An 18,387-nucleotide genomic window follows, 5' to 3' on the forward strand; every position below is an offset into this window, starting at 1 on the left:
TGGTCATCTGAGTCCAGTGAACTCAACCATATCTCTTGCTCATTCAAGGCTTAGAAACAGAAAGCAGACAGGTAGAATTGACAGGATTTAAGCGATGGACAATTTGTAGAAAATCATCTGCTGCCCCCTGGTGGCTATAAATTCCTCCTGCATCATGATGTGGATTTTTTCCAGTAGGTGTCATATGAGGTTGCACAGACAAAAGCTCACTCCCTATTGGTGAACTGTCCATACTAAATCTTAACATAATAAAGCAAGCAAGTATGACAGATTAGTTCCCCTTAGTTCCCAGCATTACAGGTGAGTGTGGTGTACTTTTGTCCTTCTTTGCCCAAGGGCATGGATTGCAGGACTACACGATAAACCATAGTTTGAATTCACTGTTGCGGTTCACCATGACATCACCATTGACTTTTAACTGTTTCTGTGAAGCAGATGCTTTAAGAGATGAGGGCTTTTATTGTGCAAACGTATCACCGATGCCTCTTTCACAGAGGACAGACGCCTGAGACGTCGGAGCTGAACTTCCTGCAGAAAGCGCAGATGCTGGAGACGTACGGAGTGGACCCTCACCCATGCAAGGTCAGATGACCCATTCCCATCACCTTCACATGCCTCACAGAGTAGACAACGCAGGACACAGTCTAACCTTAATAACCTCTGTCATTAATGCGAATGGTAATGATTTCATCTGGTCATGTGATAAAGGGGGTGGGGTTAGAGGGCAGGCCTGTGCGGTGGGAGAGCCTCTGTGGTCAGCCTCACGTTCTCAGGCGGTGTTCCGCTCGTCCGTCTGCGGCGTTGCGTGATCTTCCCAGCAGGATGTGTCCGGAAACCCCGCCTTCCTCGCCTTCACCCCGTTCGGATTTGTCGTGCTTCAGGGAAACAAGAGAGTCCACTTCCTTAAGTGGTAAGTGCAGCTTCTCGAACGGCACAACCTCCTCCCCTGAGCATTGCCCCTTGTGCTCTGCACTCATTGGTTGCTGAACTGAGGCAGCACAAAAACTGACCAATGAGAAAAATCCACGGCAGGAGGTCAGAGTAGGCACTTCGCATATCACCAGTCAGTTGCAGTCACAGCTGGCTGTGTATTCATAATTGCCAGTGATGGCCATCTACCAGTGCCAAGCTGCGATTTGGCCGGCCTGAACTGCCCAAAATAAAAGGGTCTGCTCATGGTCACGCCTCTGCCCCATTCAGGACCGGAGGGACACTCTCAGTCTCAGAGCACTGTCTGAATTGTGGACCCAGCTCCTGTGTGTAAAACTGCACTGTAGACCTTTCCTCAAGTCAGTGCTGATCAGTACTGTTAGTGTGTGATAGTGCCCCAGTGTACCACTGTTCCACATAGCAAGGTTTGCTCTTGTTATCTCTGGTGTTTCATGGGGATACTGTCCAGTAATGGGAGAGTGAGACTTCACAAACCCTGGAGTAGGGGGTGATGCTGCGTGTCATCAGTGACCTTCACTTTTTAAAATATAATGTCAGTTTTAGGACATGACAATGTACTGTGAATGCACAATCTAAAGAAATGTATACTGTTCAACCAAATCACCCAGCTGCTTATTTGCCATTAGTTGGAGCTGGTGAGCTGTTCTTGGATTCCACCTTACTTCAACAACATCCAGCTGTTTAGTCTGTGAGGGGAATTGTATGTTACAGTTTGTGTAAGTGGCTGTGATTAATATTTTTAAAAGTTCATTCTGGCACTGTGGTACTATTAAGTTAACACCCTGCTCTCCTTCTGGGCAGGAACGAAGTTACCAAGCTGAAGTTCGAGGGGAAGACATTTCATATATATGCAAATCAGAAGGAGGTGAGGGCATGAGTTACTGAAAGATTCTCCTGGTGCCAGCTCTGTTGAGAGTGGATAGTGGGTAATGTATTTAGTCACCATAGCAACAGTCAGTTGAGATGGTATGTTTTCCCATGTAATTTGCTGCTTATAAGAATGGCGAAACGTAGACTCGGACGGAGGTACAGTATTGTGTATCTGGTGTGGTTTTGATTGGCATGTTGGGGAAAACATGACTGGGCTCCTGGATCTGCTGTGGACAGGATAAGAAGATCATCTTGACGTACTTTGCACCAACACCTGAAGCCTGTAAGCACCTGTGGAAGTGTGGAGTGGAGAACCAGGCCTTCTACAAGTGAGTACCGCCAAAGCCAGAACCAGGGCCGCCAACAGGGGGAGGCATCTGGGTATGTGTTCCCAGGCCCTAGCGTAGGGGTGGTGTGTAATGGTCTGTAAATATTATTGTCCCGGTTCCGGGAATGATATACTGCAGTAATATAATTTTTGACTCAGACCTGGGAGTTTCACTGGCAGTGCTAAACATAACACGCCTTCACAGATGAACTGCAGTGAATCTCAGTGGTCTTTCACTCGCAAAAGTAAATTACATTTCATATGTAAGGTGTACACAGACACGCACATACCAGCACATGCAGGTACACTCAGAATTGCATACTCACACGCATGCATAGGCACCTATACAGTACAAGCACGCATACAGGCAGATTCTCACATGCCGTAAGAACACCCACGTCAGTATGAACTCATGCTACCTACCCTTGAGAACTGGGAGGAGGAGAGAAGAGTGGATGTGCGGTTTGCCGGTTCTCTGGAGTGTGAGCACTCCTGTGGGAGATGTGTGTTAGGGAGCTGACCTTTACCAACATCTCCCACACCCCGGTGGAGCTCAGCTGGGCCCGTCGAACCGTCCTTGTTATCACATGACATTTTGTCTCTGGTAACACAACCGTTCCCTTGTTCTGTCTCACTGTGGGGAAGACACCGCCCTGGATAGCAGGCGGAATCTCCCTGACGACCAACGTGAGAGGCTCATTTAGTCCCAGCCTGCGGTCTACCTCTTGGCTGGTGGATCAGTGAGCGTGCTGAAACTCTATACTTTGGATATTGCAATTCTGTAGATATGTCTGTTTAATACATCCCTCTAATGTAACTCAGTAATGCAGTTCTGCTCTTTTCGCACTCATTTACCATACACACATTTTCTCTCTCTCTCTCTCTCTCTCTAGGGGAGTCAATTGCAGCAGAAAATTGATTGTTTATGACTGAGTACATGCAAATGATCCCCAGATCCGCACATAATTCCCAGGAGAGCCGTCTTTTGGCCCAAGCTTGTTATTAGAGCCTTTGTTATTTCTGCTGCGTGTGTGATTGACAGGGCTTCACTGGGGGGCCAAGTATGAAGGAAACTGCATGCTGATTGACGGGGGCAATTAAGTGTTTTATTTTACAAATGCCAGGATTTATTGTTTTCTGTTGCATGCTCAATTTATTTTCTGGTATTAACAGGTTTACAGGGTGAGAACCACAGATAGAAAAACCCCCACGCATGCACATATACACAAACAAACAAACAAACCAACCAACAAACAAACACACACACACAAATTTTTGTGGTATTTTCACAGAAAATGAGTGCAGCAGCGGTTTATACCACAGAGAGAAAAGAACACAAAAGTCCTGTTTGTGTTTCGTACCATCTGAAGAGCTGATGTACAGAACGTGTGACCAATCACAGGGCTCTGCATCAGTGCCACTCTGTCCTGTGTCTGGGTCCACGGTACGAAATGTGAGGCTTAGATCTGAACATGTGGGTTGAAATCTAGAGCAGAGGGGGTCAGATTGCCTGATACTTCCTGTGTTTGCTGCCCACTCCACCCTCCACCAAAAAGAGGAGGAATTCATCCCTCTGTTCTCTCTCCCTCTCCCCTCCCCCCTCTTTGCTTTGGCAGGCTGGAGAAGTCCAGTCAGGTGCGGACTGTGTCCAGCAGTAACCTGTTCTTTAAGGGGAGTCGGTTCCGATACAGGTAAACAGTGACAATACGCAGAGATCTCTGCAGATATTAAAGGAAAAATATCCTGCGCACAGTTTCTTTAATCCAAGTCAAATGTGCTGGCTGCACGAAAAAGAAAACCCTAGATGGGCTGAAAGACGTGTTGTCGTCATTACATGTTGTTTTGCTGTCATTTCAACCATGTACACGTTTGTCATTTTTCAGTTGAAGTGTAAAAATGAACTGTGACCTGTATGTCTAGTCATGTCATCAAAACTAAGGACTATACGAATCAAGGTGTCTTGCACCGTGTTTAAAAATTCTTGCAGTGAAGTGAAGTACAGTGTAGGTCCAGGATATTCTTTTAGGTGTCTGGAATTAGGTCTGCAGCGAGAGGCACTTACTTAAAAATGTGTGAACAAGAACAAAAAACAAAAAAGCATATGGGCCTCAACCTATACACATTATACAGTACATCACCTCCATATAGTACAAACAATATACTGCTATGTGGCAGCCTGTAAACAGTGTACGTGGCACCAGGGCTGTCTTTTGGGTGTGTGTTTTATCTGCCTAGATGTTAACCTGAAGATATTTCACAGCTCAACCAGAGTTGTCCCCTTAGGTGAAGAGAACTTCCTTCTTTCACCTGGAGATTTCCTTCAAGCATACTGCACATGTGCAGTTCCTAGTGCTTCTAGTGAAAGGAAGAGGCTAGGAGGAGGCTAAGTGTAGCAATGGCCCACAGCATGGGCTTGCACAGGGTTATTGCTCTCACAGAGCACACATCCTGTAAAATGATCAAATAATGCAGAAGTGCTTGGGTTTTTTTCCACTGGAAAGATTCAATAATGTTGCTCTGGCATTATGAAATCGGTTCTGTGGGGTTTTTAATTTTATTAGAGCTCAGCCAGGCCAAACTCAAGGGAAGAAACGCCGTACATCAAGGCTGCATATGAATAGCTTCACAGACACTGTTTTTGGTGCCAGATACACTGTCCCCCAAAGGCAATCAAATTTAACAAAGTGCAGTTCAAAAGGTTAATCTCATCATAGTTGTCATGGACCTTAGGAATGTACTGTTCCTGCAGTATAGCATTAAATCCTTTTATATAAGGCCACAGTGCAATACCACAAAACTTCAGCTGTGTTAAACTCAGTGAACATGGACTCTAGGCTGTCTTTTTGTGTTCTGTCACAGTGGCAGAGTTGCAAAAGAAGTGATGGAGCAAAGTGCAAAAATTAAAAGGGAGCCTCCAGAAATCCACAGGTGAGATTTGTCAAATATTTCAGCTTTATTAAAACTTTATTTTGTTATGAGTAAAATGGGTGGAATTCTGAATTTAAGCATGATATAAAAATGTTGTGCTTGTGATTGTAACTGTGCTTTTGTGCTGGAATCTGTTGTCCTAGTTGTGTCCTGAGTCTTAGCATGGCGGCACATCTGTCTCATTTCCTGTTGTAATTGTGGCCCTCACATCCTGTCTTCCTGAATGATTACAACACCACATCCCCTTTAGCCTCTCCCCTGCATCTCTCCTGTGTGCTGTATGTTGGCGCTCATGTCCTTTTGTGCTTTAAATGGGTGGTACATTTCTTTTACCTCATTCACACCTATTGTAAGCAAAGCACTCACCAGCGCCCCCGTGTGCTGTGTGTTGGTGCTACACTCTCCCTTTCTCCTCCTTTGACCTGTGCTTTATGTGGGCATTGGTGCCCTCTGCTGTTCAGTGTTGGCACTGCACCCTTTCCTGGTTCTGTTCAGATTTGTTAAGTATGCACGCACTGTCCCCTGTTGCTCTTCTCATTCATACAGTACACTGGTGCTGGTGGCCCCATGTGTTCAGTGTAAAGGTGCTACTCTCTGGCCTGACTGCATGCTTTGTGTCCGCAGGGCTGGCCTGGTGCCCAGTAGGAGCTGTCCGTCCATCACTCACGGCCCCCGGCTCAGCAGCGTCCCCCGGACACGCCGGAGAGCGGTGCACATATCAATAATGGAGGGTAAGACTGCAGCGTCCTCTCCGCTGACCTTTGACCCCGACAGTCACTACATTCAGCCCTGAAAGAGCACTCTTGGCCATGCTGAGAAACAGGCATATTCCCAGGCTTGCTTTCCATTCTATTAGGGCGGGAATGTAGTATAATGGGTAAGGAGTTAGTCTTCTAACCTAAAGGTCACTGGTTTGATTCCCTTGTAGGACACTGCCGTTGTTCCCTTGAGCAAGGTACTTACCCTGCATTGCTTCAGTATATATCCAGTTGGATGCAATGTACATGTTATGTAGAAGTTGTGCAAGTCGCTCTGGATAAGATCGTCTGCTAAATGCCTGTAATGTAATGTAATGTATTTGCTGTTGAAGCTGTTAGCACATACAGTACACATGAGAGTTGTGATGGTGTATTGTTGTGGCTCTTTAAATAAGTGCTGGGACTTTTTGTACATTTGTACTGGGTGGCACTGTTGCCTCACTGCAACAAGGTCCTTGGTTTGAATCCCGGCCGGGGCCTTTCTGTGTGGAGTTTGTATGTTCTCCCCGTGTCCGCGTGGGCTTCCTCCGGGTACTCCGGTTTCCTCCCACAGTCCAAAGACATGCAGGTTACGCTACCTGGAGAATCTAAATTTGTCCCTTGGTATGAGTGTGTGAGTGAATGGTGTATGTGCCCTGCGATGGACTGACGAACAGTTCAGGTTGTAAGCGGGTATAGATAATGGATGGATGGATGGATAGTCTAGAGGAGCTGGTAGAGTAAGGGCGTTGAGGGTTTGGACGCCCAGGTGTCCGGTGTGCCTGTACGGATTAAGGCCCTGCTCATATTCTGAGGCTGGGCATGGTGATGCGCCCGTTCTGCTGAGCAGTAACCCGAGTGTGTATCCCAGCTGGAGAGCGGAGCGGCAGGTGTGCGTGTCACTCCAAAAGCTCTATTTACAGATCCAGGTTCTCTCTGCTTATCAGTCTAGGAGGGTCTGTGTGACCCCATGCGTGGCCCAGCCAATCAGCACTGGACTCCCAGCCTGCTCCGCCTCCCTCCCGCTTCCAAGAGCATAACCAGCGTCTCTCTGTGACGGGGGAACAGTGACTGCTGACTGCTCAGTGGAGCAGTGTGGATGTGGCTGCAGTGGGTCTTTTCATACCCTGACCTGTCCTGTGAGCTCTGTTTGTGTTTCCTGTGGGCTGGTTTGGCGATAGTTCCAGGGTGGGAAGGCTGAGGTGCTTTTGAGTTCACCTCTCTCAGGGAACAGAAATACACTGCCCCCCTCCCCCACCAGCCCCTACCTATCGCCCCTGCTGACGGTGCCCCAGCTGTCCTGCAGCCTGCAGGGAGTATTAATATCCCCTCCAAAAATAACAACCCTGTCAGGGCCCCTGTTCTGCCATCCTTCCTCTCCATGTATGTCACTGGTGGGTTTGTGGGGACGACCCCCAGCGGGGGTGGGCGGAGCTTGTTCCTCCGCCCCCTTTCTGTTTCACACTGCCGCTGTCAGACTGCACAGGGGCCAGGGGAGCACAGGTCAGCCCCAATAGCCGTGACAGGGACCGGAGACAGGACGGGGAGACGCATACACACACACACACAAACACACGCGCGCACACGCACACATACAAACAAACAAGCAAGCGCTCGCGCGGGACACAGGGACACGGGGTGCACTTTCCCAAAACGCCACCATGGTTAAATGTCTGGTCAGGATCAAGACCAAGGTGAACGTTCACCTGCGCATGATCAACCACTGCTACCGGGATGTGAAGGTTCGGGTCCTGAGCCTGGGGCCCCGGCTGCTGGGGAAGGCGCTAGGGGTCCTGCCCCTCTACCCGGCCCTGGCGGGACAGCCGGACCAGGCCTCGTCCTCCCTGGGCTACGGCTATGCCCAGCCGGGCACCTCTGCAGGTAACCGTGGTGACAATGCGCTGCACTCTGGGCAGTATTCACCGATATTCACCCTGTCACTGGAAAGTCCCTGCTGTAAATCACCTGGTGAACTCTGCATGTCTTTTTGTGGGAGGCATTTTGAGGAGACCCCCCTCCTTATGCATGCGCACTCTGAAACAAGGTCAGCTAAAAGTATTCAACCTGAGCCTTGTCTCTTTGGTATTGCTGTGCTTGGCTAGTATTTCTCTTTCTGTCAGTTTTCTAATTCGAGTGTGATTTTGCCTAGGTCTTATGTATGAACCAGCAACCATTCTTAAAGCGATTTATTTCATTTTATGTGAATTAGTGTATTATTGATTTCTGATAAATGAGTGCTAGCAGTTGAAACTTAATTCTTAAATTTCTCACTGTGCTGATGTATATTAGACCATGTTCTATCTCCTGTTCTGGCATTATTGCTGAATCAAATATTTTAGACCCTTGTGTCAGGTTTGTTCTAGAATCCCTGACTCAGGATTTTGCAGCTAAAATGCTAAAATGCATTTTTTCTTGATTTGGCTCTGCACTCCACAATTTTAAATTTGTAATCAAACAATTGGTCACATGTGGTCACAGTGCACACACTCTGCTTTTATAAAAGTGTATTTTTATACATTTTGGTTTCACCATGTAGAAATGACAGCACTTTTTATACATAGCCCTGCATTTCAGGGCACCATAATGTTTAGGACAAATGGCTTCCTGGCTTTCTGTTTAGTCAGGTGTGTTCAATTGCATCCTAAGTGCAGGTATCAGAGAGCTTTCAGTATCTAGTATTGATTCTAAGATTTGATTGCCTTTGGGATCTGTTATTGGCGTTTGTCAACACGAGGACCAGTCAGAGACATAGGCCACACCTTTGGCTTACCGAAATCAATTGTTTGGAACATCATTAAGAAGAAATAGAGCACTACTGAGCTCAGTAATCGCAAAGGGCCTGGTAGGCCAAGGAAGACCTCTTCAGTTGATGATCGAAAAATTGACACCGTAATGAAGAAAAAAAAACACCTGTCCGACAGATCAGAAATACCCTTCACAATGTGTCGGTGACTACTGTCTGCAGAAGACTTCAAATACCCTCATATTAAAGCTGACCGTTTTCACTTTAACCTCATATTCATTGCTTTATTTCAAATCCAAACTGCTGGAGTGCAGAGAGAAAACAATAACAATTGTTTAACTGTCTCAATACTTCTGCAGTTAACTGGATACGTATATAGACACAGACATACAGTAAATAATGTATATTCCTTTATTCAGTGGCGAGTCTACATATTCTATGGTTTGAATGAGAGTGTAATGCATTTGCTGCAGGGAAAATTGCTGTGTCTGCTCTGTACCCACCGAAGGGAGAAAGAAAATGTAAAAGCATAATTGTGCTCTTGAAGGTGAATTATGGGCGCGGGGACACGTCAACGCGGGAATGAAGGGAAACTGTTTCCTAAGTCAATAGCCACTTTGAATGCAGGAGGCGTTCTACAGCAGCACAAAGCCCGCGTGGATGGCTGATTTGTGATACAATCGATTCTTTTGTCGAAAGTCCCCTTCAAGCATTCCTGTGGACAATACGTTTAAACTAATGGTAATAAAGTGGCAACTGAGTATTAATAGAACAAAACTAAATGCAATTTATTGCTTTTTCCTTCCTTTTCATGCATCATAAGTTTCACATTTTAATATTATTGACACTTAACCTTGCCATTTATTTAAAGAAAATGTACTAATTATTCTGTTATATTTGTTTTGTGGAACACAAAACAGAATCCTGAGCATGTATAGCATTTTCTACACATAGTGTATCTAACCCACAGTCATGTGAACTAAGTGCACAATCATATGAAAGAAGATTTTTGTTTTGAGTACTGGTGAAAAGGCCTCAAGGATTATCAGAAATTTCTACTTGTGTCTTTACAAAATGTATAATTTTCAATGTTAACCTTACACAAATACTTAATGTTTCACTCTCTTCTGTTGTAGACTCTGCTGTACTCTATTTTAATACCCGTGCAGTGTTGCAGATCAAGTATGCACAGTACATTATCCCAGGTTCTCCATAGCGAGGGAATTAAGGAAGCCAATTCTGTTGTACTCTTAGTTCAGTCCCTTTGAAGCAGGTGCGAAGAGCAAGGACCACTCAATTTAAAAAAGTTTTTTGCTTTTCTGAACAAATTTCTTTTCTCTTTCAAAGACTGGAGGATCGAGTGTTGTTCTTGTGGTTTATTGTTAGGGGGTGGGGCTGTTCGGTGTGGTGTATTACTGGCTCTAGGGTGTTCACCTTGGGATGGAATACCTCACATAGTTCATCAAAGTCCTTTGGATGGGTGAGACAATCTTAAAATACAATAAAAAGTGCCTTTACTCTTAAGCAGGGTTTCCAGCAGTGTTACCACCATAATACCACCGAGGCCTGTGGGCCAAAGGCCAACCTTCTGTACTGATGAGTGTGGTTTGCTGTCTGACACTGGAATATTTGCAACAGCTTTCCATTTCAAATATTCTTAAACAATTCTTGCTTTATCTCATTTTAAACAATCGTTCTGATTAGGGGGGAATATTTGAATATTAGCAGGACTGTTCTGCTCTTTTTCATATTAATTAAAACTTTTCACCACACCGTAGCCTGATGTAGAAAACCTTTGAAGGAAGTGAGGGGAGATATTAATGGAATTTACAGCTAGGTACTGTAGTTAGTCATAATCTGCTGTGGATTTGTAGTGATTCCTTTTAACCCCTTACTGGGTGGTTCTCCCCTTCACCACAGACTCAGCATAGGAGCTGTCACATCTGTTGCTATCAACATTAAGCATGCTCACCTCCTTATAGGAGCCTGTTTCCACTGGGAGATAATGTGTTCTATTTTCACATTTACACTTTGGTCCTTTTCCACTTAGCCTGGGGTGGGGGTGGGGGATATGGGAGGCGGGGGGGGCGATGGCACAGGGAGACACCACAGTCTAGTTCCCCAGAGTTGCCGGGGCCTGGCTATCAGATTCCCGTAACAGACCCCAATTCCCTCCCCCCTCCCCCTCCCCCCCCCCTCGCACCTCTGTCTCCTGCCTCAATTCGAGCCGCACATCCCCCTGTCTGCCGTTCACCGAGAAACGCGAGTGGCTGACACCGCTCGGCTCTGTTTTCACAGTGAAACCTTACGCTGTGTTTACACCTAGCGCACACTCAGCACTGCTTCGGCTCGGCCATGGATCTGTTGCATTTGCACCATCCCCAAGTGCACCTCAGACCTGTGGCACAAAAGCTCCGCTCACTTCGTCATACGATGCATGATGTGGACATGGCTGCCTCTTGTATCCTGTTCTATGCTGTTATCTTATTGCCAGAAGCTTGAATTGAATTGTGAATGTGCTGATGTGGGCTCCGTAGGCAGAGAACTGAACTAGAAAGTCAACTGAATGCCATCGTATGGGTGTGGAGTGCATTCCCCCACAGCCACCAGCGAAGTCCTAGTGTGCAACAAGTAGCTGACAGGAAACACTGAAAGGAATCAAGGGAACTAATGGAAGTAGTCTACCAAAATCATGTACAGAAATAGTAACATGGTGCAAAAAAAAGCAAACATGGTGCTACTCTCTAATGGGGCCTCAGTACTAATGGATATTGAAACATTTCAATTCCTGCCTCCACAGACTTCCTGATGGTTGTTATGTGAAAGTAGGAACACATAACGTCCAACAGCTCAGAGCAAGCAGGCAGGACAGGGGGAGTAGGACCTGCATATTCTCTTGCCTTTCTGCCACTTATTTGTGGTTTGACCAGGGGTGGGTTGGGGGGGTCAGGAAGGAGTCAATCAACGGAAGCTCCGTTGGAGTGCCTGTGTTTAGCCAGCAGGCTTGGTGCCGTTTTTACCTTTGTAACTCGAGTTATGTTGCACAAACAACGAGAATCTTTCACAAACCCTCTGCTTTTCTGTTCTCCCCTTTTTCCCCGTGCAGGTCTGGAGTCCCTTCGAGACAGCGCCCACTCCACCCCGGTGCGCTCCGTCTCCCACGGCGACTCCTTCATGCCCCGCTCGCGCGGCGCGGACGCGGGCGAGGCGGCCGCCGTCATCTCGGACGAGGCCTACAGCCCCTCCGACAGCGTGCTGCCCACCCCCGTGGCCGAGCGCAGCCTGGAGCTGGCCATCTCCCGCCAGATCAACGGCGCCCCCTGCAGCATCGAGGAGGAGAAGGAGTCTGAGGCGGGCACGCCCTCGGCGGGGGACGTGGCGGAGTTCGGGCCGGCGGGCGCGGCCCCGAGCCACGGGGAGAGCCCCTCCTCGTCCGGGGAGGCGACGCAGGTCAGCAAGTTCGTCCTGAGCGTCCTGCGGCTCCTCCTGGTGACCCTGGGACTCCTTTTCGCCCTGCTCCTCCTCCTCATCGTCCTCACCGAGTCGGACCTGGACATCGCGTTCCTGCGCGACATCCGGAAGACGCCGGAGTTCGAGCAGTTCCACTACGAGTACTTCTGCCCCCTGCGGCGGTGGCTCTCCTGCAAGCTGCGCTGGTTCGGCGGGCTGCTCATTAAGTGAAACGGAGACACCTGGGCGTGAGGCGCCACGCCCCTCCTCTCCTTCCCCTCACCCCCCCCCCACCCCCACCCCCCACCCCCCGGCCCCCTTTCGGGGGGTTCGAGAAGACGACGCGAGCGAGCGAGCGAGCGACGGAGGGCCGTCCCATCCCATCACGAACCATCCGCAGACTCACGCCACGTACTCGACTGGGCACGCTCCTGGGAGAAGCCCCCTCATCCTGGGTCTCCACCCCTTTTTTTACAAAGCAAGAGGAGGACATTTTTCTTTGTTTATTTTCTTCTCTGGAATTTCAGGTCATTTCAGGTATTTTATTTTTACAAAAAAATAAATAAAATGTAAAACAAACAAACAAAAAAAAAAGACATGTAACCGACATCAAAGCAATGAAAACGACACAGGATTAAAACTTTGTTACAACCCAAGGAAAACGATGCCTTTATTTTCTATTTATTCATTTTAATGTAAATCGTACTTCACTTGGGACAGAAGGAAGTAAAGTGAGATGGGCAGGAAGTGGTTGAGTTACCATAGAAAGAAATGAGTGGGGACTTATAAGAGAGGTGGACAGACATTGCCTGTTTTATTATTTCAATGGCAATGACATAACGTCCATGTTAACCCTTACAATGCTGGTGGCTTTCTCTGGGCTGCCTTGGTGACATCACAGCAGAGATGTTTCATGTGGACATTTGCTTTGTGGATTTGAGGGAGCATTGTATTCAAAGACGACAGGGGTAATTGTCTGGAAAGAGGAAGGTATTGTGAGGAAGCAGATTTTTTTAAAGAACCTCAGTGTTGAAAACCTGTGATGAGTGGTTAAGATGTTTTTTATTTATAAAATGGTCATGAATTAGTTGGCTTATTTCAAAAAGCTTCTGCTATACTTTCATAGGATTTCAATTATGTGTAAGCATTAGAAAGCTGTGTAGTAGAGTTCAGATTTTTAAATAATGAGTTTTTTAAAGGATTAAACTAGATACAATGGTGTAATGTTATGTGACCTAGCAATGCCAGTAGGTAGTAGAGACGTGTTCATGGTCAACCTCTTGAAAACACTCACTAGCTCCCATAGATCCAGTCTAAATAGATGTGCAATATTATAATTTTCTGATTTTAAAACAGAACAAACAAAAAACCTTAAAGGCCTTTTGTAAAGAGTGCATTTGTTTTGCTTGATTTGGTTTTGAGTAATGTATTATCCTGGTTTTATTCCAACTACCACTCTAAGTACAATGAAATTGGTGGGTTTTCTCAATGTAAAATGAAATAATAATTTGGGCTTTCAATTCCATGTTGACTATGCTCTTGCGTTTATAATTGTGGGAATAATACCATGATTAATTACTAGTACAACAGTAATAATGCTGTACTTTTTTGTACAAAGTAGTTTATTTCCTAATATATTGACAGCTTTTCCATGTATATTTTAACAGAATTGAAATGTTATTTTATTATTGAAAATTAAATTATACCTTTTTTAGCTCTACGGTTGAGGTGAGACTTAGTGTCTATGGGGAAAATGGGAATGGAATGGAAGGCCCTGAGTGTTTATCCAGTTTCGCTGACCGCTCATGTCTGTGCCACCTCACGCACATAAGAGAACCCACATATTTGTTCAGACACACACACGTTCAGTTACCAAAGATACCTCTGTGTTCAGAGGCTTGGCAGACTCCATTCACGGACATGAAGAATTATTAAATCCAAGTACATCAGACCAAATGGGTCAAATACGTATTTGTTTTGGATACAAATACTTTTCTGTGCTCTGTTGATCTTGCCTGGTGTAATTGAGCCTGCCAATATGACCAGGCAGGGCTTGCACTTTTGGAGAGTATTTCATTGGTTCCAGTACACCAGACAAGATCGGTAAAGCGTAAAAAAGTATTTGAATCCAAAACAAATACGTATTTGACCCAGGTCTGAAGTACATCATATTGTGTCGGTCTCAGTGTTCTTTGATCTGCTTTCAGAGGTGAGAACAGTGCTTGTGTGGTCCGGCTTTAGGAAGCAGTTCCTAACTTAAGATTCTGGATAAAAACCCTGTTTTTTTGTTGTTGACCCCCTCCCCCCAAATTCGTCATGTGAGAATGTAGGTGTGTGTGTATGCATGTATATACGTAAACCTAAAATCAAACCGATATTGTGAATCCCTAGACTAAAAAAATTTAGATTAATTTATTTTTCAAATTTCTTAAAATGATTTTATTTTAATAAGATCAAGAGAGAACGGGTATGGGATAAATGAAAATAACCATGGCACATAGGTTGTAAGAAGGGGGAGGGGTGGAGCTTGGGGAGATGGGTGTGGCTTATGGAGCTTGTGACTACCCATGCATATGCACGATGGTTTGGACCAGGACAGGTGGTATTGTGTGGTCTTGCTGCTCATTGTCCTAGTTGAAATCAAAAGTCCATCAGAATGTGAATGGCCAAAGCCTTGCTGTTTCAGTGAATAATATGGCTGTTGAGCCCCAGGAATCAATCACAGTAGTCCTCTGTGGATAGCCTTGTAAAAAAATACCCCACAAATGTCTATTTCTACTAGGCATTCATGGCTCCTGCAATGGGTTACTTGATTAATGCCTAAGCTGATTGACTGCTTCTCTGGTGCATTGATGAGACATTGCAGTTCACATCTTGTTAGCATTAGCATCGCTGATGGTAGAGAGGTGCTGCTCTCGTAGCGACTGGCAGGTGAGTTCATTGATGCTACACACAAATTGCCCGTTGGGGACAATACTGATGGGTTGCCCTCTCCAACATACCACCCCTCATTCAGTACTCCGAGTGGGCCATGCCCACTTTTCTGTGGGATGGTGTGAGACAGGCATCTGAATGCAGGTGTCGTTTGAGCGACAAGGTTTTTGAACCCGGATTTCCTGACATGGAACTGGCAATTTATTTAAAATAGGCCTTTGCCATTGGGGCTACAAACAGTTTTTGAAATCCTTATGAGAATAATGCATGGTCTGCCATCCACAGACTTGTGCATGCACTTACTTTATTTAAAACATCTTCAAGGAGTAAAAATGTAACATAAACATTTGACAGCAAATTAATTGATTGACATACTTTCATTTTATTTTTTCATTGGTTGATGAACAATTAACCATATAAATATATTTTAAGACAGAATAATTGCAGTGAAGTGTTTTTGTTCATTCGTTCTTTTTGGCCTAGCTGTGTGCACTGAAAGAAGTGGACAGAAAATCAGGGTGGCTCCTGACTGGTTTTATTTCTTTTAAGTGGGGGTGATGGTAATTAGTATTAGATTGGGGGAACGTGAATAATTACAGTGTTGAATTAATGGTCTGCATTGTACTCATTTACATTGTAACAGCATTATGTAGCTTCAGCATATAAAAATGGTCTATCAACAAATGTACAACGTTTTGACTGCAATACTCAGCAAGCAATAAACAATAATAATTATAAAAACAAAAAATGTCGTATGGGTAGCCTCAGGCCATAAACTGTTGGATATGGTTTTCTGAAATTGGAAGTTGTGATGTGTTGATTATTGAATGTCAAGGGTAGTGAGAACATTCTAAAATTCTGTTGAATTAGGGATACTTTTTTATTGTGTTATTATTTATAAAATGTCTGAACTCAATATAGCTGCTGAATTACTTTTATTATTATTATTATTATTATTATTATTATTTACCGGTAGTAATCCGATTGTAAGGTCTATTTGAAGGTTGATACTTTGTGGAAATTAATCTGCAAATGTAAGTTTTCTATTGTTGTATTACAAATACCTTTGGTATGGTTCTGTTTACACGGGACTGAAGGAGCGTTTCCCATGCTACCAAGGCCTTTCCTCTACAAAACACCCTATACTCATCATCCAGGCAAGCGAGAGCTGAAAAGAACTACAAAAGGAATCATGTTACTTCCTGGTAGTGTCACCTCCCCCTTTTTTAGATTCAAACGAGCTTTGTTGTTTGTTGTGGATGTAGGTGCAAATGGGGCATGCTACTTGAATGCCAGTCCTTCTGGCTGTGGGCACTGGCTGCACACACATTGTAAGTCTCCAGTCTTTTTGGGCTAGCATCATCTTGCCACAGTTCCGTCAAACCACACGCACTTCAGTCCAGCAGCTTAAACACATCAACTTCGCTTTGAGTGGGCAGTGCAAAGAGTTGGGCTTGTTCAGCAGTCATATTTGGATATATTTGGAATAATTCATACAGTGAATAAACAAGGGGTTCAAGTGCAGAGTTTCAAATAAATTTGCTTAGTGCTTGACAGACTGCAAGGTGGTGAACACTGATCAATTTAGAATAGCAAAAATAATAGCAATGTAGGCAGCGACTGTATACCATAAATGTGGACAATGGCATCTCTGTGTTCACACTTTGGAATAAATCTTTAGTGTAATACTTTGGGTCCTGCAACGATTGATCATTCACAGTCAGGAAAATGATCAGTCAATAAACTGAAATCTGAACTGGTTATTTTGATTGTACTTGGCTTTTGATCAACTGACACACAGAGCCACTGTGAAGATAGCCAGCTAGGCTTAGCCAGGAGGATTTTCTGTCCTGTACCATGAGAGGTATGGGGAGCTTGGTCTCTAGAATTCCTGTTGTTCAGGATGGAATATTGAGGTACCTATCTGGTTGTGGGTTTGAGACAGAAGGCAATATTCATAGACCAAAAGCTGTGCTGTCAGAAAAGGTGAAAGCCATTAAAAAGATGGATCTCTCTGTTTAGCAGTGGGACCTGGAAATAGCATTGTTTCCGGAAAACTGTGTTGCTTAGATTTATCCTCCAGATGCCACCATTTCACAGAAAGCTTTCCAGATAAAGGGACTGCAAGAACATTACTGGTTTAGATGAAATGATGAATTTTTTCCTTAAAAACGACTTGGTATTACAGTGTCAGGTCATTCAGTGTCATTCAGTGGATGGAAAAAACATCATGTATTTATACCACATTTATACTAAATGTGCTGTGCTTCTGTCACTTTTTCACCTCCCACTCTCTCCCACAGTAGCGCACACACACGGATATGCGTGTGCGTGTACAAGTGTATCCGTAGGCGTTTCCTGTGTTTATCTTAGTCTGATTCATGGCTGCATCTTTTTGAAATGCATTTGGAGATTGCTGTTAATTTATTTAATATATAAATATAAATATATATACAAATTTATGTGCCAAATCCAGCTCCTGTTCAGTCTTACTCATTCCAAAACCATATTTGTACTGTAGGAAACCTTCCATTTGAAACAGTATGAGATATTGTTTCTTTCTGATAGTCCCTTGTAACCGGTGCCATGGAAATTTAAAACTTGAAATAAACATTTTAAAATGTTTAAAGATGCCTTGGTGATGTTTTTGCTGTTAACTAAGATATCAGGTTATTGCACCACATTGTCATCTAGAGGAAACAGTCATACACTGCAAGTACATTTCAAATATTGAGGTCCAGATGCAAGTCATTCTGGATTTGATGGCTAAGAAAAGTGCCAAGATCTGTGCACATGTATTTCACATTTACTCTTAACTGAGGCTAGCTAACACGTAGCTGTTGCAGGAGGGTCCAAGGTGATGTAAATTCAAGAGGAATTAACTGGGAAAGTACAGGAATGGGTATGTTCACAGGAAGCTGTATTTAAAGACTGGGAAGCCATAGCTGAACACCTATGTGCCTTGCAGTTTAGCCGCCCTTACTTCTCTGACAAACAGTTATCTCAAAGTATGAGATAAGATTCAAAGATCATGCTCCACTTTGGCAACGGTACAATTAGCTGCCCTCTAGTCAGTGTGAGGAGGTAAAAGCCCACTTCAAGCAGGATGTAGAGCAGGGTGTCACTGGTCATTGCAAAGATGACAGCCTAAAACTGTGTCAACTACAGGGTAACTGAAGACAAAAAATGATGCTTACCCCCTTCCAATGATTGAGGAATTCCTATATGCTTTGAGTGGGGCCCAATAGTTTTCAAGCTTGGATTCGGCCAGTGGCTACAATCAGGTGGTGTCTGAAAAGGATAGACAGAAACCGCTTTTTGTGCCCCATTTGGGCTCTATGAGTTCAGCAGAACACCCTTTAGGCTGTGCAAAAGCCCTGGGGCATTTCAACAGCCAATGGAAAGAATTCTAGGAGGCCAGCATTTCCAATCACTGTTACTGTTCT

General features: G+C 44.8%; 1 protein-coding gene across 5 annotated transcripts in view; it reads left to right on the top strand.

The window, feature by feature from the left end:
- The window catches only part of LOC135255333 (FERM domain-containing protein 5), a 90,162-nt gene extending 72,592 nt beyond the window's left edge, over positions 1-17,570 (top strand). For 3 of the 5 annotated variants that reach the window (XM_064336356.1, XM_064336358.1, XM_064336359.1), the window contains 8 exons: positions 495-582; positions 819-910; positions 1,753-1,816; positions 2,059-2,150; positions 3,766-3,840; positions 5,009-5,077; positions 5,702-5,808; positions 11,664-17,570. In XM_064336356.1, the coding sequence (XP_064192426.1) occupies positions 495-582; positions 819-910; positions 1,753-1,816; positions 2,059-2,150; positions 3,766-3,840; positions 5,009-5,077; positions 5,702-5,808; positions 11,664-12,238 (1,162 nt within the window). In that variant the 3' untranslated portion in view covers positions 12,239-17,570. Of the gene's footprint in view, positions 1-494; positions 583-818; positions 911-1,577; positions 1,668-1,752; positions 1,817-2,058; positions 2,151-3,765; positions 3,841-5,008; positions 5,078-5,701; positions 5,809-11,663 lie in introns of those variants that run through there. The other 2 variants (XM_064336357.1, XM_064336360.1) reach the window with 2 other exon arrangements.
- The last annotated feature ends 817 nt before the right edge of the window (positions 17,571-18,387 follow it).

The sequence above is a fragment of the Anguilla rostrata genome, chromosome 5 (genome assembly GCF_018555375.3).
Source record: "Anguilla rostrata isolate EN2019 chromosome 5, ASM1855537v3, whole genome shotgun sequence".
NCBI classification, from domain to species: domain Eukaryota; kingdom Metazoa; phylum Chordata; class Actinopteri; order Anguilliformes; family Anguillidae; genus Anguilla; species Anguilla rostrata.